General features: G+C 36.1%; 2 protein-coding genes across 14 annotated transcripts in view; one reads left to right on the top strand and one right to left on the bottom strand.

Annotated features, from left to right (window-relative positions):
* The window catches only part of FGF14 (fibroblast growth factor 14), a 415,553-nt gene extending 392,894 nt beyond the window's left edge, over positions 1–22,659 (top strand). For all 13 annotated transcript variants that reach the window (XM_080575954.1, XM_080575955.1, XM_080575956.1 and 10 more), the window contains 2 exons: positions 13,141–13,339; positions 15,870–22,659. In XM_080575954.1, the coding sequence (XP_080432080.1) occupies positions 13,141–13,339; positions 15,870–16,006 (336 nt within the window). In that variant the 3' untranslated portion in view covers positions 16,007–22,659. The remainder of the gene's footprint in view (positions 1–13,140; positions 13,340–15,869) is intronic.
* Positions 20,885–27,016, bottom strand: part of ITGBL1 (integrin subunit beta like 1) — a 149,002-nt gene continuing 142,870 nt past the window's right edge. The window contains exons 10-12 of the mRNA XM_080575930.1: positions 25,410–25,523; positions 23,786–23,900; positions 20,885–23,268 (exon numbers count right to left, since the gene is read on the bottom strand). Of these exons, the coding sequence (XP_080432056.1) occupies positions 23,809–23,900; positions 25,410–25,523 (206 nt within the window). The 3' untranslated portion in view covers positions 20,885–23,268; positions 23,786–23,808. The remainder of the gene's footprint in view (positions 23,269–23,785; positions 23,901–25,409; positions 25,524–27,016) is intronic.

Consider the following 27,016-nt stretch of genomic DNA (forward strand, 5'->3'; position numbering starts at 1 on the left):
TTGTTTATTTCTGGTTGGATTATTCTGGTCCTAGGATGGTGTCATTTAGGCACAGAAGGATCATTCATATTCAGCACCCATTTGGCCTTTTGTCTCTAGACCGAGACTGAAAAATTTATAAATGTTCAATTCATGTGAAAATATACAGGGACTGAAATTCAGAAAGAATAATGGCCTGCTGGAATCTGAATTAGTTTAATGCAAAATAAATAAATAATATTTAAAAAACACCAGTTCCACAAACCCACAAAACCCTAGATCTTAGACTTGTCATGATGCAATGCAGAAGGCAAAGCACATACAATTCAGAAGAGAAGATGGAGCAGGGCAGAAATAATATTAAAATGAGACCATTCTATAGGTCTGTCAGTGAATGTATGAAAGGATACAAGTTCTATAAATTAATATTCTTCAGAACTTTTAAAAATATAATGGCAAGGAAGGAATTAACCCAGTCGCAAGAGGGACAATAGAGAAAGAAGTATCATGGCACCTTCTTGATTAGAGCCCTCCAAATCCTGGTTTTTATATTTTCAGTAGACTTACTCAAGTGAAGGAAGGGGGGGATTGTGCATAAAAATTATGGGAAAACAGCTTCCACCTTTCATAAAATGTTTTCAGGTCAATAACTGATAAAAATAATAATTAAAAAAAAAAAAGAATTAAGAGCAGAACACATATACCATTTTTGTCTGTTCTAAGGACACATGCCACGCAGTGCCTTTGGGACACAGTGGGAAAAAATGGAAATCGGGATAAAACTGACAATAACAGAGTAGTATGTTTATAGCTCAAAAGATAAAAGTATAAGCAGTAAGTCAAATCTTTGCCCTGATTGAGAACACAGTAAACAGATACATTTTTCAGTGTATGTGGGCATGTTGTACAAGTTGTTGTACAAGTTGTACAACATGTTGTGACATTTTCAGGAAGAAAAAGTTCATATGACCTGTAACAATGTTTTTAATATGCTGTAGTTTTTATTATTGTGGGAGAAAGAGAAAATACAGTTCAAAAGGTTCTTGAAAGACTTAATGGAAATGGACAAGAAAAATGGAACTTCGATAAACAAGTATTAAAAATAAATAAATCATGATCTTGTAAGGCAGAATGTTACAAAAGTGTAGACAGTGCCTGACAATGTGACACTCAATAAACTAGTTTGCATATCTAGGAGAAGTAATTACAAGGAATGTTGCATTGGAGGAATTAAGGCACGGTCTAACGGTGGGACACCATTTGCTTTTCCTTGATGAGAATATATATACATATACTTAGGGCCAAGCTTCTAAGCTTCTCTCAGAATAACAAACCATTTTTTCTTCTGTTAGTTCTGGCCATAAGAAATAGTGCTTTGCTGTAGGCACATGCTAGAGCACAGGCTCACCACCCTGGCTAAGGAGAAAAAGAAACAACCCAAAAGCTCTTCAGGTAAAGTATAAGAAATTAGAAAAAAAAGGTGTAAAGGAAAGCTGTGAGAGCTATCAAGAGCCTCTGGTGTCTAAAGCACCAGGGTTTAAATGATAAATTCATGCTTGTAACCCACAGGTAAAAGAACTGTTCTCTGGGAAGCTGAAGAACTGTCCTCAGCTTTGGTGAAACAGGTAAAAAATTGCATTTCCAATGGACTTGGAAATCAACATACCTGATATTTTCATGTACATGCTTTATATATCAGCATGCTGTTTGTAAGACCTAAAACCAGTCTTTCCTTTGCATTCGGGAGTTTGCTCTTGCTTCTTACAGATGATGTAGTAAGGAACACCTTCGTTAGTGTATTGATTACATTTCTTCTGCCAGTTGAAGGTGGGTTAGAGATAGACTTACTCTATCAAGTAGGCCATTGTTTTGACCCTGATCCTATGCCTCTAGTTCTTTTTACACACATGATTTAATAGTGATACATGTTTCCCAGCTCAGTTTGTCTTTGCAATTAGCCATTAAAGTCAATAGATAATGCATTTTTAATGTCATGTTGGCAAAGAGAATGATCTTCCACTTCTCAGGAACACAGGTGACATAAATGCATTTTCAAGCAGAAGTAAAGGCAACTATAGTCTTGTATAAAACCACATTGTTTTCTTAGAAACATATTCACCACAGCTGAGCTTCTTTGCAAAAGCTGTAGTGTGTGTGGCGTGGTATAATGAATTCTGTTGGAAAGCAATAGGATATAGAGGAGGGATACAAAATAGTATATAGGGAAGATTCAGAACTCCCATTAGTTTTGCAGATGCCAAAAAAAGTGTTTTGTTTTGTTTTTCCCGTTTGCAGTCTACATTCCTCATATATAGATTAGAAGGGTTAAAAGTTAGATTTGTACATATCTTATTATTCACCATGATTGTTCATCAATAGATTAAAACTGCTCTAGGATCAATATGCTGTCATCCATGCAATATTAAGCTTTGACTTTCCACAGGACAATTATAGGAATATGCTATAAAACACAATGAGGTAGGTGGAGGCCTGAAAGCAAGGGGCTAAATGATTTTATTGGAAATTGTCAGATTTCTAACACCTTGAGCAAATAGTGACATTGATTATCACTCAGTTGCCAGCAGCTATTTATAAAAATATTGCTTTGTTTACTGTTGCTATGAATGCTATTTATTAATAGCATTTGCAAACTTTTTTTTTTTAAATTTGCAATACATGTTGCAACACTGAAGCAAATAAAAAGCCCTAATCCTTTGCTAGCACTCTGAATTTCATCCTTTTATGATTTTTGCCAGACATCTATATATTCACATTGTTCATAATCAACCTTCATAGTCTTGTTGCTAAAAGAGGAATTTTATCTGAGCATCAGGATGTATCTGTAATCATCCTGCTGTTACCCATCCATAAAAAAAACAAGCATCACTGCTGAGTGTATGTTACAAGTTGCATATAATCATCTCCTATTTAATGAGATACATTGCATTTCTTCTTTTTTAACATGTAATGATATACACAAAGCTGTCTAACTTGTTTATTTTCCCACTTCTGAGTGGTTAACAGTGTGATGCCATTCCAGAAATATCTTTTAGTGGCTGACATTTTATTTCCCATTATTTGTTTAGTTAAAACAGGAGACAGAATGGATTTTATATTGTCTTTGGTATTGATTCACTGTGCATCTTTTGAAAGTTTGGGTCTGAATCTCTGTACTTTAAGGTTCTCCTAAAAATGGATCCTTGAAGTAACAGTTTTGTAGATGCTATGAGAATTAAATAATAGCAGGAAAATATTTTTAGATTTCTGAATGAAGCATATGAAGTGAAAACACGTAAGTTTTTTTTTTGAAATTACTATTTGCATGAGAGACATACATATAAATATTTTTAGCAACTTGGATTGCAACATATTAGCAAGAAAATTAGGGGTTTTATATGTAAAATAATTTAAAGATGGGCAACTTTTCTCCTATGTTACTTTTTCTTGACAGACATGGCACAGTGAAAGAAGCAAATAACAGTTTTTCTCTTAAAATACATATTTTCTACATAACAAGAGTTAAGTAACAAACACCTGACAAAATGGTCTCTGTTCCCTTTGCCTGCCTGCCTTCAGTGGTCAGCTGTAGCTGGTTTGAGTCATGAAACTGAAAGAAGACTTAGCTAACGCATTTTCTTGGAGAATTGAATATATTTCTTACGGAATGGTTTTGCAACTCAGATTGAGGTTTCACTGGTCTTGTTTCTCACATTATCCTTATGGACATCCAGCATAAAAGAGCAAAAGGCTGACAAAGAGATATCAACAAGTTCAAATGATTGACCTAAGTTAATAGGCTTGTATTCATTCCAGTCCCTATCTTTTATAATAGTTGATTCTTTAAGTGGTTTAATTCATGCACTGAGAGATCATAGAAAGAAGACTGCAGGCAGAAAAACAAGCTCACAACTGTAAGGAAAAAAAAAAAAGAAATTGAAAAAAGTACACTAAAGTAGGCCACTTCTTATAACCGGAGTGTTCTTGTGACTTTTTCTAGCTCCTCAGCTTGTAAATGACACCCATTTAAAAATTTCATAAATTCACACATCTTTTGGAAGGAACATGTAGAACTGAAAGAGTCTAAAGTATACCTTACAGAATACCTCAGAATTTTCCCATCTATTCATGTTTACTTTTGCATTTGTAGATAGTTACGGAGATATCATACTATTGTACTCAACGAGGTCTGCAAATACTATATAACAACAGTGTGTCTATGAAAATATACTGCCCCATTTGACATTGCATAATAGTAGCTAATTAATGCTAATATACCAGTCACACAGTGACAAAAACTGGAATCAGTTTTCTTTATGCAACATTACGGTGTATTGCAGAGGAGCAGAATTTCATTTATGATAACTGGTAAGAAACAATTATCCTCTGGGGTTTTTTTGGTACTTGGTCATTTCAATAACTATTTTGCATGTTTTCATAATGATTTATATTATTTGAGGTATTTTGAATACAGAAGATTGTCTACAGTGATAACTGTAAATGTCTGGATAAAATTGTGTCAAAAAATTCCACTGTCACTTGGAAAGGTTCAGTCTAAATCTGAGAGCAGTCTGTGCTACTCCTACATTATTTACCTGTGGATTGAACAGTGGATTGATTGGCAATGGATGAGAATTTCTTCCCTCACCCACTGTGGCTTGTTTCTACAGCTCTTTTGCTAAGTCCTTCTTTTCAGTGTCTTAATTTAGTGCTTTCCCATTTTTCCCTTGGCACTGGCCTTTTCCGGCTGAGAACCTGGTGCTGTCTACATGCTGATGAATCGTGGCTGTTCTGAGTGGAAGTGACTGGGAAAGATAGGCTGGTTTACTCATTTTCTTCTCTGGAACATCCCATAACAGTAGCAGAAGAAAGTATTCCCTACAATGCACACAATTTCTTCTAGTCATGCCTTGGGGTGTGTACCTGTCTTACTGATACTGGATTTCGTTAATCACAGGTGTGTACAGGAGATAAAAGATGTCTTTCTGTGTTGATACATCAAAGAGTTATAGCTGGTGTTTAATCTGAAACCTTAAAGCAGATTTTTACTGCAAATTTAAATTTTAAGGAAAACTAGGTGCTGAGGATTAGGTGGGGAAGAGATTATGCTCTGGGGGAAAGAAAGAATATATCATTTCACTGCTACAAGGATTCTGGCTGCATTTCCTTTAAAGCCGAGGATGCACTCAAGCCAGAAACTATAAATTTCTGTGGAATTTCAGAGTGGGACTGAAGCAAAAAAATAATGTCACCCCCCATTATATGTCTGTGGAGATTAAGGAGGATGTTACACTTGACCACATGCTACAATGTGTGATGGTTGTGGGTGCGCTGCAGCCCATTCTAAACCCATATTTAAAAATCTAGTTTATCACTAATATTTCTAAATTTAATTTTTAATTTTCAGGTGAGGCAACATTTTTTTATCAGTTCTCTTGATGTATTCTAGTTTTGGCATGTAAATGCTAAAAACACAGTTGTAAACATTAGGTACCTTTTCCAGGCCTCTTCCTCCAAACCTCCTTTTGCATATCTTTGAATTTAAACAACCTTGATTCACTTACTCTAATGTGAGAGTCATGATTCAGCTCTGCATTATGGGCTTCATTTCAAAAACATTAGTTCTCTTTCGCAGTCAAACTGTACAACATTAAATAACATATATCAGAAATACTTGCATCAAGGGAATTTTGTTCTATTCCATCCATGTCCTGCTGAGTTGATGACTCTGAAGTGTAGGTATCAATCAAAAGCACATAAATATCTCAGCACCGGTTGTGATATAATATTGTGTGTGGATGGGGAGAGAGAGAGAAGAGTTGTACAAGCCTCTGTAAGTAGTAATTTGGGATCACTCTTGAAGTTATTATTTAAAATACGCTTTTATCTGATGTTTAGCCTTGCAAATAGTAAGTTTATGGAAGAGATGAGTATGCGTACCACCTTCCATACAAGACGTTATTGCCTGTGATCAATTATATTCTAATACTACCATCACTGCTGGTTGCAAGCAAAGCAACTTCTTTTTTTATGAAACAATGAAGTTTTTGTAATCCAAACTGCTTTATGTTCTGTTTCAATCTGGACAGAAAATGAAGCTAAATTCAGGTTGCAATCAATCGTCTTAAACACACCATCTTAAACACACAGAAACCTGTCCAAGATATTTTTTTTGCTAGTTTGTGTATGCTATGTGCCTTTTATTCTTGACCTTACTGTGAATCTCATGAATGTACATGAATAACAGAATTGCTACATTATTAATAATACCAGTCATATCGCTGCTAATTAGAATGCCAGGTAAGTGCTAATATTTGCAAGAGCACTGATTCACATTTCCTTTTGCCTAAATTTAGTCAGAAGTTGGTTTTTATTGTTGTTTTTTTATCAGTTCTTAACCTGAAAATATTTTATAAGAAGTGGGAGCTGTTTTTCCATAATTTTTATGCACAATCCCTTCTTTCCTTCACATGAATGTCTTTTTTTTTTTTTTTTTTGTACAAGCAGTGGTATTCACATCATCATGTCTTTGAGAAGGTCCAAGATGAGAGACAAGAATTATAGCCAAAAGTTTTGGCTTTACATGCTGGCATCTTGACTGCACTCTCAATGATTCTTTAACCAGCAGGATCATTTCTGATTCTTTTCTGCATGATATCAAGTCCTGTGTTTGTTTACTTATTTATTTAGGAATTCTATTAGGAATCTTCTGAAGAAAATAAATAACACTAGCTCTGAAAAGACAATGTTGGTGTTCTCTGACTGTTAAGAGTATATTAAGAAAAATTTCTGTCTTAAGAGCATGAAATATGTGTCACAGACTTCTGAGCATTTGCTGCTTTCATGGGGTGCCTGTAGGATTGGCAGGTTTAGCTATTACTGCTTTTTATTTTGAAACTTTGTTAGCAATGTTGCTGCAAAGTTCATAGTATGGCAGCTAGTCTCCTGCAGTCTTCCTCTTCCTTGGTATCTTACTCAGCCAGTTTGCATATAGAAAATTCTGCCGACTTTTCTTGTTCTTGTTACTATGTTTAAAAATGAAATCTATATTAGGGGATTTTAGGTACAGATCAGCAACATGTCTTCTGAATGTACAGGGAAAGCTTTATCAATTTCTCTTTTATCAAGACAGTGTCTAACCATATGTTGTTGGGTTTTCTGCCAATTGGAGAGGAACTCTTGGACAAGATGATTTTGAACTGTAACATTTTGGCCAGCTTAAGAATTGGAAAAAAATGGTGCTATGGATGGGAAGTCTTGAGTAGATCTTTTATTCTTTTATATAAACATTTGTCAAATAAGCATTCTGCAAGACAACAGCGTAACTAATCTAATTCAGTGTGCAGCAAGTCAGATAAATGTCTATTTAGGTATTTTTCAGTTCTCCTAAGCAGGTGAAGCCTCCATATCTCCCAAGTTTTGTTGCATGACAGTGCCTTTTACCCTTCTACAACACAGCAACTGCTGTCTGGGATCTCATCGTTCCACACCTCAATTACTCCAGTGTCCTCCCCTCCTGCACTGACAAATGCAGTACCACCCCCGCTGTTTCAGTTCGGAAGCCTGCCACAAAGTTCATTTTCCAGCTTCATTATTTTAACTGTATTTCTCTTCTCTGTTGAGTGCCTTCTCCTCATTAAACACAGACCGCTTCTCTTTAATTTTAAGGCCCTTCTTCATGAGTCATTTCCAACCTTATTATCCACTATCAAAATGTCGCTTCCTCCTTTTGGTTCCTGTGTTGCTAGCCTCTAACACCCCGAAAATACCTTTGTGCTTACTCTGTGCTGTTTTTCTCACCTTGCAGAAGTTTCCCATAAGCATCTGCAGAACTAGTGTTGTCTTTTCTCCAGCCTCTCTTTAGAACTCATTTGTCATCATTCCTAACAAAAATGTTTGATAACCAGCTACTAGCATGCTGAGATCATTGCTGGGGTGTTTTGTTTCTTTATACCTTCTATCACTCTGTATTTCAATGGTAAGGTGTTTGCATCAGGCAGACTCCGCTTGGTCTGTACTTCTAAAGCATCGATGCCCTGTTTCATCACCTGGACTTCAAAGTGCAAATAATAAATACAATTAAAACAGGATTAAAACTGGTATTGAGTTCTGAAACGGATCGGTAATCAGGTCTTTCTACTGTGCTTGATTAGACTGGCTGTTCCTCACCTGGCAGTCTCTTTGAGTTTGTCTTACTGGTGTGTTTTCTGCTTAGCACCATGGAGTAACTCGTTCAACCTGCAGCTGCGCATTTGCTGCCTGGTGGGATGAGCGGGTCCCATTGTGCCCATCTCCCGGGGAATCCACTGCCTCCTTATGTGCTGCTGGCTACAGTTCAAGAGCCTGACTGCTAGGTATATCACTTCTGTGAGCTGTAACTAGAATGATACCCTCATTTCCTATATTTCAATATACAGAACAAATCTAAAGAGGTTTGAAGGTTCAGGAGCAGATGGCAGGCAACTTTTGTAGCAGGCCCTGTCCATGGGTCTTCTTTCATGCCTTTCGACAACTGTGGTAGAGCCATGGCCTTATGTTATCCCTCATGGTGTGCAGTGAAAGGCTATATTTTGGACAGTCCTGCCAGTTCATTACTGGTTGACTTACTGAATACAGATATAGTTTAAAATTGCAGGAGGAGTTCATATAATTTTTAAACAATATCTAGAAGTTATATGGCTAGCTCATGCTTCTACTTTGCAATTCCATGGTTCACAACACAGGTGTCTTATTCAGAGCTGCATAATTATTTCTTCTTTCTGAGTGCTGTAACAGAAAACTATATGGTTGTTTGTTTTTTTTAAGTGAAAAACAGTCGCTACAAATGACTATTGCAGTATTAAAGCTAGCTAAATTGAACAGATGAAATAGTCAAAGACTGGCAAGTGGAAGTTACACTGATAACTCATTCAAATATTTTTATTTACTCAACAATTCTGGGGACAGTAAAGCTTTCTGTACTTTGATTTTGATGCCCTTTGCTAGAGTGGCATCTTCTTGATTAGCATGGAGGTCTAGCTACATCTCATCAAACTGTACCCTCCAATTGACAGACATAAACATTACTTGGCAGGGAATTCATCTCACTGGTCATCTGAATAGCCTCAGCAATCCCTGTTTTTCAACAGCATGGGTAACCTGAGCTCCTTTTTTTCCAGCATTCCTAAGTTTGAGAGGTGGATAAAGTGGCTTTAAAAAAAAAAAAAAAGTATTTTGTTCTTAAATGAAAACAGATTCTGACGTCAGCACGTGACTCCGTGAGCTAAGGCTCTGCTATCATGATGTAATACTACAATGAGGAGTTTTGGCAACACTGGTGGTAGCCCCAAAACTAAGGTCTCCTCAGTGGCAGAACTTTTTGATCCCAAGAGGGGAACTCACAACCTATGTGTTATGATACTTATGAGCTCTACAGCTACCAGGAGAATTATATCTCCAAATAAGACTCACACCAAGCAAAAGCTTAATGGGAAGCTAGCAAAAATATTCAAGTGACAATTCTTCCCAGCAAGGTGCAATTTAATACATCCTTCACTTCCATAGGACCCAGGAAGCTGTAACTGATTGCAGTTTACAGCCAAAGCCCTCTCCTGGGGTTTTGGAAATTGGCAGCTGGCATGTACTTTATTTTTCAAATGTTGCTTTGACAGAAGAAAACCACATTTTATGTAAGCCTACAGGTTAAATCTGAGTACTGACCTTGGAAAAGAAATCCTGAGCATAAGTTCTTGTTTGCAAGTCATGTCTGGTTTTGCAATTCATTGATTTTGTAATACAAAATGTAAAGATTGTCCTGTGATCAAAACCCAAAAAGTCATTCTTGCAGGGAAGATCTAAATGATTCATGTCACTCAGATACAGATTTAGATTCCTTCTGTCTGGATACAGATAGGCAGGTAGCCTAGGGGAGTGCTCTCATTGAGTTTTTCTTATAAAATGCCATCATACTGTTTTCCCTCTAACAGTGACTTCAAATAAAGTGGACTGTAGTTGATTTTTTTTATTATTTTTTTTAAAGAGAGTGCTGTTAGCCCATGATAGTCATTTTCTGAGAGTTCCTACTGGGTTGAGGCTTAGCTCTGCAGAGCTAGACTTGGCCTAGGAACATGCAAAAAGCATCATTTTAGGTGCCAGGGCTGCTTTACTGGAGAAAATATTTGTGCTAGCAGCTTTTTCAGCCACCTGAGATGGTGTCTGTGGCAAGGCTTTAGAAGTCAGAAATATTCAAACCAAGGGAGGAGCCCATTTCAGAAGTCACTTCTGAAAGTTGCAGAGGAATTGGTGGCTGTGTTTCAGTATAGTCATCATCAGGTGCTTAATTTTCACTCTTTCCACTTCACTGAAGCTATTAGCATCATGCTTTAATCTAGCGTATATTTAAGTGACTTTTTGATTGAGAGTTTATCCCAGGCAGAACTGCATCCTAATAGACTGGATGAATGCAAACCCTGTCCAAAACTGCTGTACTACCAGTTCATCTGGAGTAGTAGCTGCAATAATTTGGGGCAGAACACTGTCATTCAGCTTTGGTTCTTCCTTCAAATAAAAAAAAAATCATCAGACCATTACTTTGATTTTCATAACTATGGAATAGTAGTGATGCCAGTTTGTCCAGTCTATCACTATCAGCCTAAATCCAGGAGTATATAAGTATATAAGTAACTGTACTGATACAATCCTTTTTTATTATTATTATTTTGTAAAGTAAAATACCTGAAGTCTCATATGCTGTGCAGTGCTAGAGACACTACAGTACATGCCAAATAATGGAGTTGAGCAAAGAGCTGGGTTTAATTCAAACGTGGGATATGGTTTTCACAGAATTTTAAGTGTCCTAATGGATATTGTTTGGGGAATAAATAAATAAATAAATAAATAAATACTATTCACAGGCAGTCAACCAGTAAGGAGGAATAGAGAAGGACAAATAGCTTTTGTTTATAGCAAAAAGTGACTGTTGGCTAAGAAGTAGTGTTTATGGTAATTGAGCTTTTACAAGGAAATAAAATGTAGTGGGGAGCACAGGGGGTAGCTTCTGCAGCGAAGCAGGTAATGAGGAGATCTGTGTAGGCAATTCCTGATTAGCATCTGCTGTTTCAACAGCTGAGGAACATGACTTGCATGTAAATACCTGTGCTAGGGTGTAGCAGGTAGTCTCTCCAGCATGCCACCCAGCCTTCTGGTTTTGAGTCTCCTTGAGCCCTACTGTGATTTGAAATCAGCAGAGGGGAAAGGAGAGTAGCAAAAACAGCAGCCGCCTTGGAACAGGGGGAGAAAAAAAAAAACGTGGCAAAGGAGAAGCTGCTGTTAAGAAATTTCCTCTCATGGGTTTTTGGTGCCTCTAGTACAGATTGTATTTGCATTTCTGCATATGTACATAAATACATCCGTGCACATAGGTGGTAAAGAAGTGGTAGTGCAAAAAGATGGCCATTGCACACATCAGAGAATATATCTTTCATTTTTAGGTGTTACCTATAGACCCTAAGTGTACTTGCTCACACAGTCAAAGCGACCTGTTTCAGGGCAGGTTCCCAGATTTTTTCTTGCCTGCTGCAGTAACTGCTTTTAGTGTGCTGTTGGAGAAAATACACTAGTTCTTTTTATTTGAAGCTAAAAGTTACTCCATAATTAAGAAAGCTTAATCACTTAAGACAGCTTTGCTTACAGGTGGTAACTTAAGCCATGACAATACAAATACTGTATACCCCATAACATTAGAAGAAAACTTGTTTGTGCACTAAGTGAAATTTAGTACAAATACAGAAGAGTACTTCCATCTCTGCTTTCCCATGTGGGGAAGTGTATCTTTAGGCACTTTGATTTCCAGAAAGGAAAACCATTAAGACAGAAACAGCTGTGAAATTCTTAAAACATATAGGCAGCTGATGTTGGGCTGCAGATCCTGAAAACATCTGCTGAGCTTTAACTGAGTATTGCAAGGAGCCAGTAGCAGAAAGAGAGAAGTAGAGAAAGAAAGAAAAGATACTGTGGTGGAGAAGAGAATATATATTATATTTCCAGAATTTTATTTCTTAAGAAAGATAACTGAAAGTAATATAAATAAATAAAAATAAGAAGAAAAAAAAAAAAGGAGGATTTAGGGCTAAGAACTTTGTGCTCTGGAGGCTTAGCAAACCGTCTTCCACTTTCCTACTTCCACCTTCTCCTTTTATGATGGGATTATTGTCCGCAACCTTCAACAGATATGACCAAAGACTGAAAATCAGTCTACATTCACACAGAATCCCATTTTCTCATGATAAAAAGTGTAAATTAAATTTAATGTACATTAAAATATGTAATTTTATTTGTTTATTAACTTGCTGTTTTGTGTGGTTTTTTTTGTTTCTTTTGTTGTGTCTTTTTTTTTTTTTTCCCCCTAAGGACCTTGGTAAACTGTCCCAATATATGTTTACATTCTTTATTTTACTATTGTTTTACTACTTGTTTTTATTTAAATTTAAAAGAATATGGCTACTGGGTCTAGAAGTTAGTGCATAGGTTAATCTTAATAAAGAGTTCAGAACAACTGCTCTGTTACTGAATGTGACTTTTGGAAACACTAACAATATTGAGATGAATGCTGAGGATGTCAATAGGAATTACATTTCTTTGTACATAAATCTGTACATGAAAATAGTGTTGTCCTGCAATGTTACAGGCCCCAAGGCCTACTCTAGGAAATAATATATTTTATAATATGTTGGTAACATCAATTTTTAAGCATTAAATATTAGTTGTTGTAAACCATAGAGGGACTTTATTGCATTTATTACACCTGCTGAGTATGCTAAAACTGAACAATTGTTTTCTCATCAATGTTATTTTAGCACAGACTTTCTTAATCAAGAAAAACAAGGATATCCTTGCAGAAAAGCAAGAAAGAACTATACCTATATTTTAAATAGTGTTTTTATGTTTGTGCTGCTTCCTCTGTATTTGAAAATATACTATCCCTGTTGCACAAACAGGGAAAGAGAGGCATCCATGAGAGGTGAAATAACTTCACCTGGAGGTCATCTAGAGGAAAACAAATCTTCTGGTCTTAAAACAGAACCTTTTATAAGTCTTATATTAAACTAATCAAGAGATGTTCATGAGTTAACAAAACAGAAACAGCACTTCAGAGATATCATTTAACATTTACTTTTCCTCCCACAGGAACTTTTTACACCAGAGTGCAAATTCAAGGAGTCTGTTTTTGAAAATTATTATGTAATCTACTCGTCCATGCTCTACAGACAACAGGAGTCCGGAAGGGCCTGGTTCTTGGGGCTGAACAAGGAGGGGCAGGTCATGAAAGGAAATAGAGTAAAGAAAACAAAACCAGCAGCTCATTTTCTACCCAAGCCATTGGAAGGTGAGGTTCAGTCCATCACTGGCAGATCTTCCTATAAATCCCAAGAAAAGAAGAGGGAATGGTTTCTAAAATATCTTTTGCGAATGCGTGTGCCACACACAGGGGTCGCTCCAAGTGACAGTCGCCAAGATTCATGGAGCAGATTTGTGCTTTGGCATATTGATGCTAGAAAGGACAGGTTGAAAAACATTATTTCAAGGGATTAAGAGGTGATTTTGCAAGAAAAGAAATCTTTTGTGGAAGTGCTTTTTGCTGTCTTTAAAATATTCTCTTGCTAGCAGCAAAAATTCTTGAGAGTCTTGCAGTGAGATAATACTCTTTTCATTAATCAGAATGAATTATTGGATGTTGTAGGATAGTTGGGAGTTATAACGGGAATGGATGAAATGTCAGTATTTCAAGGTAAAAACCTTCTAATACAAAACACAAAGGTCTGTTTATAAAATAAATCATACCATAATACTTTTGTTGACGATGTAATGCACATAACTTGTGTAAGTTGGCCATTAAACAAAGGTAGAAGCAGATAAAAGTCTTACTGACCTTACCCACTAAAATGGTGTCACACATTCCTTGGAAAACTCATTCACTTATATCTTGGAAATAGAATTTATGATCAATCCTATTTATTCGTGTCCTGTCCTGGCAGCACTTCAAATTTCACTGAGATCATTGCTACACACAGCCTCAGTCATTCTGAAAATTATTTCATTACTTAACATCTTAAAACACACACAAGTAATGCTTTAGTCAGCAGTCTCATTTCTTTCTTTTAACATTTTAACTGAAAGTTTTGATTAATGGATCAGTTTGTTAAATGTTTTAGATTCTTTATGATGAAACTCTGAACAATCCTATGTTTTAAATTCATCTTTGAACTCAGGCTGATGCCTTTGTGTTTCCCTTGTTTTGCAAGTTTTATATATTTCCATAAGCTTTCTATTCTATTGACATTTTATAAGTCAACCTCTGTAAATTATAAGAACTGTAGGGGGAGATCCCAGTGCATTTTTAAAAGTAACATCCATTCCTATGGATTAGGAAAGAAACAATTTTTTTCGTAAATGTTTGGATGGTCAGATGCTTCCAAAATAGCCCAGGCAAGGCATAGAAATATATATATATATATATTTATTTATTTTTTACATTGCCCACGACAGTTATTAAATATTACAGCTCTTCTATGTTATTCCTTACTTTATAGTTTCATCTCATATTATTTGACTTAATATTTTTTGTAGGTCACAGTGTTACTTCATCAAGCTCTTTAATTAACCAGAAAACTGACCTAAACACAGCTGTGGGGGCTCGCCTTGAAGACAATCATATCCAGACTTATGTACTCTAGAGAAAACATTTAATTTCAGACTTTCAGAAGCCATAAAAGGATTTAGATTATGGCACTGGAAATGTTAGAACAAGTATTTGATTAGTTATCAAATTTCATATTTATTATGAAACCCCACACCACCGAAGATTAAGGCCCATACTTTGATGCTCCTGCCTCCTACTCTAATTAGCCAAGGAATGAAGGGATTGTGCTCTCTATAGCAGCACACATCCAGCCCCCAAATCATAGTGTGATGATTAATTCCTTTGACTGCTTTGATATGTCTTTTAACACTGCTCTGGTATATTATAAATAAATACTACTGAACTTAGGTGTAAGTGGAAATATTACCTGATTCACTGACATGGAAAAATAAAGTGAATGATCCAAGAGCATTAATCATTAAGGCAGCTTAATGCTGGAACTGTGTAATTGAACACATGTATTTTCCTCAAAGGATTTGAAGTGGTTAGATAGGGACTGAAGCCCAGAGGCAAAGTTTTAATTCATCTAAGAATTCTGTTAATAGTTAATTTGGAGTTTTCTACACTTTGTTCAGTGAAGATAAGTGGATCCTGCATATGGTTTTGGAAAGGAATAAAACCCCCAAACTTCATGTGGACTCTGCAGAACACACCTGGACACTTCTTCAGTGAAGACCTCAAGAGATCATGGCCAAGGTCCTCAGACTTTGGAGCCAGATGTACAAATAACTTAGCACAACTGTACCCAAGCCTAGTCTTGCAATGTAGGACTGAAAAAGGACATTTAAGTCTAGACAACTCATAACACTTTACTTCTAAAAACTCATAGAATATTTATTTAAGGGTTGTAGATATGTGTGTATATAAAAATATATGTACATTGTTATGCCTGCCTCATGCATAGACAGAATGGTAGAGAATGGTAGTTTTTAATTTCTGAGGCTTCTATAGTTTACTTTTAACAGGCAAACATACAATTTCCTGCGGTTTTTAACACAGACATGGCAGAAGTGAGAAATGTGGAGGGTCAAGCAAAGATAACAGTCATGTAAAACAATCCTCTGACAAAGTAAATAGTTTCCCTTGCATGCAAAAGAAACGTGGAGTATATTAAAATATTAGTTATTGTAGATGATTAATCTTATTTGAGTTATGTTCTTAAATGAGATACATCTTTAAGAATGTCTCTTTTTTTTTTTTCCTTTCCTACCCTCAGTTGCCATGTATCGAGAACCATCTTTGCATGATATTGGAGAAACAGTGCCAAAGGCTGGGGTAACTCCAAGTAAAAGCACAAGTGCATCTGCAATAATGAATGGCGGCAAACCAGTTAACAAGAGTAAGACGACATAGCCAGATCCTCACAGGTGTTGTGACTGACTGAGTCCCGAGTGCAGTTGAGCAATTTATCCTTGCCGGACTTCCCCTCTGCAGTGTCTGTGGATCAGCTCGCAGCAAGTACTTGCGTGTTGCTGTTTCTGAACTGAGTTGTCGCAAGCGGATAAATCTCAACATGTAGCTCCCCCCACAACAAGAAGACACCTGGATGAACCAGCTAAACTCAGACCATGGAATGCCCTACCAGATATCGGAATGCCTTTTTAATATCTTTTCTGTGACTGTGACACTTCATGTGAATGACATACTTCACAAGTACACTTGATACCTTGCCTGCTGACAATTACCCATAATCCCTTTTTGAGTCCAGTTTCAGCAAAATCCATGTGTTTAAGTTCTATTTTGTAGCACACAAATAATCAAGTAATTTCTAGGTAGATGCTGTAAACCTGTGCTATTATGGATTTCTCTTCTTCCCTTTTTTATAAGGCTGCTCGCTCCACTGTCTGTGACCTTTTGCAGGGATTGTGTTTCTCTATAACTTAAGTGTTGCCGGTGGCTTAGTTTTGAAAGCAATCAGGGAATCAGGAAGCCTTCAAAAATCTATTATTACGAATTATATCTATAAAGAATAGGATCGTTGTCTCTGGCTTACAATGTTGATCAATGTGAATACTCTTTAGTAACAGATACCGTGCTTCTGAGGTTGGCATTATAGTGGAGGGAAGAGTGTCAAACACAACCAACAAGAAGTTTTCTGAAACGCGTGTTTGGCATCCCCCTATAGTTTCTTTGTGTGTGTGTGTTTTATACATATCACAGGCTTACTGGTAATGGTAACATTTGCCTTGCCCAGCGAGCAAGACCCACTCGTTTTTGGGAAAGTGGGTCCAAAGAATTTTGTAGGCCTTGTAGGCCTGAATTAAGGCTCATTTTTCATCTACTAAATCTTCATTGTTTGAAAAACAACCACCACCAATAAACAAAAGAAGTTAAGATTAACCAGAATTGCGCTACCTAAATCCATTTCAAATATAATCCTTTCCTGTTTTTAAGGAACAGAACTTAATGCCATTGTTATTTTTGGCTGATTTCCACACCTACTTAGCAAAGCATGGGCAAGGATGTTGTTGTGTTCTTTTTTGCAGCACCAATGCAAAGGGTAGTTAAAAATTATAGTTTAATATTTCTGGTGTTTTAAAATAAAAAGTTTTAAAACTGGACATATTACTAAACTTTATTTTTATTTTTAGCTAAGCATGCAAAGTCCAGTCCTATGTATCTCACTGATATTCCAGTACGTACCTCTACCCAGCTTCCTAGGATAATATGCCCACCAAATTGCTAGATTGAAGGTGCCTTGCCTTGATCTCTGTCTACTGTACTTTCTCCTACATGAACCTAGAAGAAATCAAAAACATTACAAAATTGAAGCCTTGGATCATATTATGAGAAACACTATCATCATTTTGAGTTTGTCACTTCTGAACAATGAAACCGATGTTAGGGGGAAAAAAGATTTAAACAGTACCACAGAGATGCCACTGAAGTGTTACATACTTAAGTTACGTGCTTTCAGAAACTAAGAATGTGGATAATCTCTGTATGCTTACTAAGGTATTTGTTTCTCAGAAAGGGCAACAAGGACCAAACTGTACCTCAGTCTGGAAAACTGTGTGACAACACTCTCTTGGCCTCTTGCTGTTATCTTGATATTTAAAGACAAAAAAAAAAAAAAAAAAAAAAAAAAAGGAAATCATCGATTCCTTTTTCACTATTGTATTTCTTGCAGTTTATTTTATCATGTCTTTGTGCTGTAGTGTCCCTAACAGAGACCACTGGCTATTTCAAACTTCCTATCTGCTCAGCTGAATAACTGATTCAGTCTAAATGAACTTTTCATGCTAGTTTTCAAATGTGTTCTGTTTTTATATGCAACTTTTAGTGCACTGTTCAAGGAAGCTACTATAAAGCTGCTAAATTCTGATTTCTTTTTTGGTAGGCCAGACTTCCTTGTTTATATATATAATATGAGAACAACAAGCGAACACTTGATGTTGGGTCTTTCCAGGGAGGGAATGAGTCAAGCATGAAGCCATGCTTGACCATATACAAAGAAAACAAAATAATACAAAGCTAATTTAATACTGTGATAAAAATGCAACAAATCTTTAACTTAGACTGTGCCCTTGCCTGCTAGCACTAAATGTGTGTGTGGGGGGGAAAACAACACTTTGATAAAAACCTCGGTGCACCTTTCTCATCCCACCCAGTCCAGTGGGATTTGTGCACCATCCCTGAGGAAACAGAACAAAACCAAAGCAACTCACACGATGAGTTGGCGGCTTGCTTTGCATCAGGAGGACCCATGAGAGGCAGCAGCCTTGATGCTGTCCTACCTGCTGGGTCTCTGAGGAGAAGCAATTCACAATTATTTCGAGTAACCTAATACAGCTGAAGGCTATATTCTCTTTCTCTCTCTCACCTAATTTTTTTGAGAGCTCATGAGGAGGGAATACATGTGTTCATGTCCCAATCCAGCTGTCTTTTGACTCTTGCCAGTGTAAGAGCCTGGGGAGAGACAGGACTGGAGAACTGGCTAAGTTGTGCAAGGAGCTTCTGATTCATAGCCTGATGCTACATAAGTATGCTTTTTAACATTAAACTTTCAATCCCAGGTAATTATAATCTGAGAACCAGTTTGGGGGGGGCTACAATTAAGGCCAGGTTTAATTTTTGTAAGCAGTTAATACATTCTGGAAATGCACATAATATTTTTAATTTCTATTTTTGTTTCTACAGTCTAAATTCATGTGTGTTTAATCTAATTAATAGATGTCCTATTTTTATTTATTTTTTCTAGTCTGTTTAAACATTAGCAAAGGTGTCTTTGTGCTTTGGTTTCTCCATTTAATTTTGTCTCATCTCATCCATCGCATGGGAGAAGGATGGCAAGGATGAACTGCATGTAGTAGGTTGTATCACAGAATTGTTGGTCTGTATTACTGAATTTACAAACATACATGCAAAGAGTTTGTCTGCATTGTACAGTTTGTGTTTAATATTATTTGTTGTATACACAGATTCAACATGATGAATAAAACATTTATATGAAGGCATACCGAAAAACGTCAAGAAAGTTTATGTAAGAAGTAGACTGTGCAAAACATCATTGTGCTGGCCACAGTTTGGTGAAACTTCATATAAACAGGCTGGCAAACTCGATTCTCCCCTTTCACCATGCCAAAGAAAATTTTAGCTCCTTAATATAATACCTCTCTTGCTGTTCTCCAGGATGAGACTTCACCATTTTGTTCCCTCCAAAATTAATTTTGCTGTTAAGTGAAAGCTGTTTCCAACTGTCTGTTACTACTAACATACTGTATAGTAAACCTGATGGAATCAATTTGTATTTACAGATTGAGTGTTTTGTACTTACATGTCCACCTGTCTGTGAATTTGCAGCTTTTGCATGCTTGCTTTGTATTTTGTTCTTTTGGGTTTTATCTAACCTCACAGAGACTGTTTGCACAGCAATCTAACTTCATCTTACCATTTCATAATGCACATAAATGTTAATGCTGCACATAGGCATCTCTTTATATTTTTTTAATCTGCATTTCAACTACAGTTTTATTTGGCAAAATCAGTCACACCTGCACAGTTTTACAAATCCAGTTTTAAGTAGATATGAACCACTTCAACAAAGCACTGTTCTGTTGTACTTCAAATATTTTATAAATACACAAGCATCCTTAAAAGACATTATAGAGCCTATAGAAAAGTGTTTGTAGCTTTTAAATTCTTTGTAGTTGACATAACACAGCTTTTGCTTCATATGATAGGATTTTTAGCCACTCTCAAATCATATTTTTAATATAATGTCATTTTCATAAACTTTAATATGTGTAGAGTTAGGTTGGTCCTTAATAAACTGCCCCCAAATATAAATAAAAAGCAATTCACTTTGACTGTGGTATATGCCTGAAACAACGTTTAAGAACTCTGGCCTTTTCTGAACTTTTTCTCTTTGTTTAAAAACACTGTAGGTGATGAGGTGTGAAAGGAGGAAGTTTGGTCCACACATTAAAAGCGTGTCTTGCTGATCCATCTCTTTACTGGTATAAATCAGAAATTATTCAGCTCCATTCAGATGGGAATGCAAGTGAAATTAGACAAAGTAAGAAGGTTATCTTTCTTTTAAATGCCCCTTTTGATAAACTCATATACTGTGCAATGCATTTTAAAATGCATAATAACAGGTTTTGTGTGTTTTTTTTTGTGTGTGACTAATGCAAATGCTATGATTTATTTTTAAAGATGTAATAAAATCTTTGTTCTATTACCTAGTGACAAAAATACTCAGATTTTTTTTCATCACAGTATCATTTAGCTACAAAGTAAGATGTTGTTCTGTCAAGAAACAAGGACAGTGCATCAGAAATGTCAAAGCAGGTACAGGATTAAATGTTCCTGTATGTGTTTCTGTTAGAGTGTATGGCCAGGGAAAAAAGGATCATGAGGAGGTTAATAATTTACACAAGCAAATCAATCCACAGCTGTTTTATAGATGATTTTACAGATGTTATATACAATAGGCATACTCATGAAAGTCTATTGTAGAACCGTTCTTCACACTTCTGGATTGTGTTCTTTCTATCAGAACAAAGCAAGGCTGTAGTATCATTGATTATAAGCTTTATCAATCTATCCATTATGAATTCCCCATTTATCCAACTTGTTTTCACCACCTACAAACACCTTTTGCCACTGGCCTTGGAAGCAAGTTTTTACATCCGCCACATGCAAAGAATCAGCCGGTATGTTTCAGTCCCTTGTGCCTCTTCCCGCTATTAGTGTTTATGTATCTGGAATTCCTGTGACACGGAATGAGGTGTTAAAAATCACGATTTATTAATACAGCTATTATTTTCACATATGCGGAATAATAATCTTATTTCTTCCGATCTCATTTTTCCAGTGAGGAAATGAGCCACAAAACAGAACTGCTGGGAGTCCCATCACCAGTTACCTCAGCATGAAGGGGGTGGGAGGAATGTTCAAGCAACGTAATAAGAAACAGAATAAAAAGTGGAAAGGAAAATATGTATTCATTATATTTTAGCAGTCTTAGAAAATATTTTAAGGTTTATAGTGATAGCACCATTTGGTTTGATAATTTACATTTTAATTAGCCACTGACAATAGTTGTCTTAGAATATTCTAATGTTTTTCCATATATACCTTAACAAAAAATGCAGATAACACTTTTGAAATTCTATGGCCATGTAATCCACTCAATAGCCAAAATGTTGACTTTGATTTAAAAAAACAATCGACCAACAAACAAAAGAAAACAGAATAATCTTACACTGTTTAGGTATATAAATTTTAAATGAACGCAAACTACAAAGTAAAATACATCAAATAGGACATCGTAACCCTCTAAAGAATCCTTTTTTTTTTTTTTTTCTATGGACATGAGTACCTGGAATTCCAAGGCTGGTCTATGGTACGTATAAATAAATGAGTTTGTCGTACCAGGAAACAAGTCAAAAGCATCCAATGAATCTAGAAAGAGTTTTGATTATCACAGCATCACAGAATACTTCTGTTATTACAATGCTAAATACAAATGGAAGGAAATCAAATATAACTTTGTATTTTTCATTGTTTGCTCTCTGACTCAGCAGAAAAATGTATGTGAAAAAACACTGATTATAAGAGGATTGTCAGCAGTATTCATAAATACAAACAAACTCAACAATCTGTGCTACCCAGATACCAGGGCTGACAAAATGAATATATGTTAGAATTTAAGAAAATATTCCTGTTAAGCTATACACAGTTTAAGAGTTATAAGTATAAAAGATAAATAATTATTTCAAGATGAATTTTACTTTGAAGTTTCTTAATACTGTATCAATACATTTTAGAACTCTGCCTGATATTTTGGTTATCTAAAAAGAGAGCAATTAGCAGCTTTGGGATAAATGTCTCATTATTTATGTGCATAACTCCCATATAAGTTATGCATGGACATTTGGTGATTTTACTATGCCTCCCTGAGAACATAGGTTTCACAGGCTTCACTTTTAGAAAGAAAGAATTCAGGTTAAGGAAACAAAAATGGGAAAGATAAAGCTACATGTGAAGGGGGAATAATGAAAGTGACTAAATACATTCATTCAATTTTTTTTGCATTTTATTATATGTTCTGTACCATTGTATTTTCCTATTTCAAAATTGCCCTTTCTAAAAGAAAACAGATTTCTAGACAAATAATGGAAATACCTTTTTCAAATGATATTATGGTTCCCTTATTTCTGAGTCATGTACCTCTTCAAAAATCAGGACCTTGGCACCTAAACCACAATGTTAGTTTGATATTAAAAAGAAGTTATTTTCAAAACATTTAAGCAATTTCTTGCTCAATCATGATTTCACAAAATGTAAACACTTTTGAAACTAAAATGTATGTATTTTTTTGCTCTGAGGAATTAAAGGGCTGCCAAACCTACATGTATTAAAAAAAAAAAAAAAAAAAAGAGAGACTCATGTAAATAAGTTAGGGAAGTCCCAATAGTTGTGCATCGTTCATAACTCAATGTGAATTTCACACTGAGCATATCATCATTGGAAAATAAAAATAAAATTTTTGTTCATACCACTGCTTTGTTTGTATTTACTGTATTAAAACTTCAATTACTTTGTTTTCATTGTTTAAGCATCTTTCGTGGAGACCAGACTACTGCACGACACATCTGATTTTGCAAGTCAGTTGACCTTCAGGCTCCCAACTTCTTTGAAATCAGTAAAAGTCAATGAATACCATATGTGACAGTGCAATCTGTTCCAAGCAGTGATTTCTAATAACATACAGAATTGTCATCCTAAAAGTTATTAGTATAACAAATTTTCATTTGCTTTACTTTCAAAAGGACTAGGCAGCTATACATTCATAAAACAGTATGAGAAAAGTACATGTGAGTTGCAGGTTATATATTTGGAATAGCTAATCATATATTTATTTCTTTATTAGTTTAATTCCTTATACTTCTATAGGCTATGCATTTGAAAGTATTGTAGTATGTAGAATGGATAACCAACTTATGACACTTCAACAGAAACTAAGAAGTTCTTTTGCAGACAAGGGTTTCTTCAAACATTTTGGGTTTTCAGTCTGTGGTTGTCATGTAACTGAACATCAGTTATACAAATACAATTCTTTGACTAAAAAAATGTTTTGATAAGCTTCTTTACTGCTTCCTCTGGATCTGGGGAATAATCAGGATGGTTAGAAAGGAAAAAGGGTCAAACAAAGTATTTGATAAACAGTGTAAAATTAATCAAATTAAGTATTTGACAAATACTTAACTAGTGCTACTCTTATACTGCAATACTGTTGCATACTGATATGGAGAGCTGACAACCAAATAGATAATGTAAAAATAAAAGGCTTTCTCACACTTTTCCCCAAAGATTGCTTTAGAAATAGGCATTAGGGGTGTAATTTCAGCCCCACTGAAGTTACCTAAACACTGTAGAGGGCCAGGTTTTTTTTATAATTTCAGCGTTTAGAGCTTGGACTGTTCTGCTCCCAAATTATTATTATTATTAGTTTTCTCATTCATTTCTTTAAGGAGCAGACTCTCACATTACTGTTCTAGAGTATTTACACCCATGTATATGTGCGGGAATGCACACCCACACAATGATTACTTCCAAATTAAACGTTCTAGCAGCCTAGAGAATAGTCAGACCAAAAAAAAAAAAAAAAAAAAAAAAAAACACCTCTAAGTCTCTGGTGTCTTTTGTTAAGGGTATTCTGTCCCCAGCCAGATTTCACAAGCATTTCCATTCCATCCTTCCCAGCATTCGCAGTTTCCACAGTTACAAACACCATTGCCTAGAACAGAATGAATAAAGAATGAATAAAGGGCAATTACCATTATTGAAATGTGCTACATCAGAATGTGTTATATGAGGAGGAAAAAGCTGTGTTAAAGTAGCTGCATTGTTCCTTTATCATTCCCCCAACTTTTTTTTTTTTTTTTTGGTGGAAGGAAGCAATTATTCTACCATTGCATTAAGAAGCCACCTCAAACTCTCAAACCCACATTTACATAGAATTAATAGGCATTCTCTCAATAATGCCATCAGCAGAATTGCAAATATTGTAATTATGCCACTGCTATTTGCACCCAGCTGTTGAGGCTCACTGTTCACCCTGTATGTTGAGGTACAAAAAGAAACAAGAATTTTTTTTTAATGATGATGCAGAGATAAAATGTTACAAACAGAATAATAATAAAAACATCCCTTTGAACCTGAAAAACTTTAAACTTAAATTCTCAAAAGTGTTATACATATATTATAAAGCTCTCTGTTAGATGAAAAATGCATTGGTACTGTTTTGCAAAGGGAAAACATTAAGTACTGAGACCCATATTTTGATGTTATTTCAATAATTTTCATGACTCCTGGATGTTCACCCGGAGATCTCTACAGCCTGGGTTTCTGATGTGAGATGCTCTTCCTACCGACTTTATGAAGGTCTGTGAATGGCCACTGCAGCTATGAATCAGGCTTTTGTTGCTTCTGTACTGGCTACTTGCCCCAGAAAAGGACCCTTGCTAATTGGGCTAGCTGGGATACCACATTTGTGAACACAATTTACTACTGTCAGCCTGACTCTAATCATCTCACAGATTTCCTCCACAACTAATAATTGCTCAACAAAGATTTTCTAAAATTAAGCTCTGTAACAGGAAGCAGCCAGCAAGTTAATTTAACAATTCCCTTGTTACTGCTTGTCACCAGATTTGTCATGAGGGTTTGCTGGCAGCCTGCCCAATTTTATTTGCATCTGCCACCTGAATACTTGGACAATGTTAGGATGACACCGCTTTAATCACTGGCCATCATGTCATAAGAAAACTGTCAGGTATTTCAACTTCCCACAGAGAACTGTCTCATTGAAGGAAGATCCCTTAACCAACACCTCTATGCCTCTCACCTACCAAAGATCATCAGCCAAGTGAATGTTTTCTGTGACATAAATGTATTACACACATAGAAAATCCAGCACAAGAGCAAAAGTTAAAGAAAACTTATGATGACAATGCTGCCACTGTAAATTCTTTGTCAAAGAAGAGTCAATTGTAGTCTACTACAATGGAAATTGTGGATGGATTTCATAGCTGTTTTACTTATCTAAATTCATACTCAGACTTTCAGATGTTGATTTGAAATCTTAAATTGATTATCACACTGGATGAAGAAACAATTACAGTGTGTTTGAATAACGCACAAATGCACTTCCTCCATAAGTGGTGAAAGAAGATGGGCTTTGTCTAACAATTCCCATCAGAGCTGTTTGTTTCTTAGAGCAATTAAGTGTTAGCCCATACTGCACCTGTGCAAATGAGACCATCATGTTTGTCGCAGTCTCTGTCATCACATTCACAGAAATCGCCCGAAATGTACCATTCCTGTGGTGAACAGATGCACTTTCCACAGTGGCAGGAACCTGAAATCACAAAGATTATTACTCACAGTCAAAGAGCACTGTCATTTTCAGGCTAGAAAATAACATCCCCAGACATGCGTGCACACACGCGCACACACATGCACAAAATTGCTACCTAAGAAGCTACTGTATAAAAGAAAATAATCAAGCTAAAAGCTTTTTGAATAAAAGGATTCTTTGAAAGTGACCGTGAGTATGGCAGGACGTTCCTCCTAATGCTTTCATTCTGCTTTTTCACTTAATCAGGACTCACAATTTGAGGCTTTCCTTTGGTTTCCGAGACCTACAATCAGGGCCACTCTTCCCAGAAACTGTTATTTATTTATTTTTCCTTTTTTTGACTGGAAAAAGCTCAAATTGTCCTTGACCCACTGTTACTGAAGGCAATATAATCATACCAAGAAGAAAATGGCCCTCTTCATCTAATGCCCTTAGGGATGTGTCTACAAAAGACCCAAAGTCTACCATTTAGACCCAAAAAATCTTCATCACCACAAATTACGCTGCTCTACCTCCCATGGAATAACTAAATATTTTCTCTAGGTCAGGAAGTGTTTGTGCACCTAATTATGTGCATAATTGTGCACATAATTATGTGAATAATTATTCAGCAGTTTGCTTATTCCTGCACAGTACCCCAATGCCCCTTGTTGGGACAAACTGCTCTCCTCCTTTCCAGGGACGTCAGGTCGCACCTCCCCAGGCGAAGGAGGGACTCTGTGGTGGCATTCAGGTAACACCGCCCATAACCCACCAAGAAGTGGGGTGGAACCAGAAACTTCCCTGTAAGGAAAAACTCAAGAGACATCCCTATCTTCAGGAGTAGGTTCATGGCTCTGAATCCTGAAAAAGGACAGTTGCCCCTGGACAATCATATGTTGAGAAGTCTATAGTTTCAGAAGGGTCTGAGAGAGGCTTTTCTGCAACTATAAATACCACTGGTTATTTCCTCCTGGCTGACTGCAACATTTGGCTGAAGAAAGCTGGCTTTTATGAAGCCCATCCTGAGCTGCCGGAACCTCCTTCTCTATACAGAGTTCAGACACTTAAATGCCAAGGTGAGGAGCTTAGCAAAAAATCCTTTGAGCAAAAATTCTTTTGTGGACCTAGCTCTAAGAGGACGTTACAGCACGCAGCAAAACAAAACTATACAAAAAAAGCTCTAAAAAAAGAAAAACCCACCAAATAAATGATAACAAAGAATACATTTGCAGCTTTCATTTATGGGAGGTGGAGTTTAAAGTGACCAAAGAAGCTGTTGACCTTTAACAGGACATACTTATAAATGAGTTAGATACTGTTGAAAATCACACCTTTTTGCAATATTTCCAGAATGATTACAGCACAAAGCCACCGATTTCTTTAATGCATTATTAAAAAAATTATATAGAGAGGGAAGCTTGATTCCGTCAAACATAACTTAAACAGAATGCATGGGTTACTTAACAGGGGCTGACACGCCTTTCCATTCCTTTCACTGACCTCTGAATAAA

The sequence above is a fragment of the Anser brachyrhynchus genome (genome assembly GCF_964034855.1).
Source record: "Anser brachyrhynchus genome assembly, chromosome: 1".
In the NCBI taxonomy this organism is placed as follows: Eukaryota; Metazoa; Chordata; class Aves; order Anseriformes; family Anatidae; genus Anser; species Anser brachyrhynchus.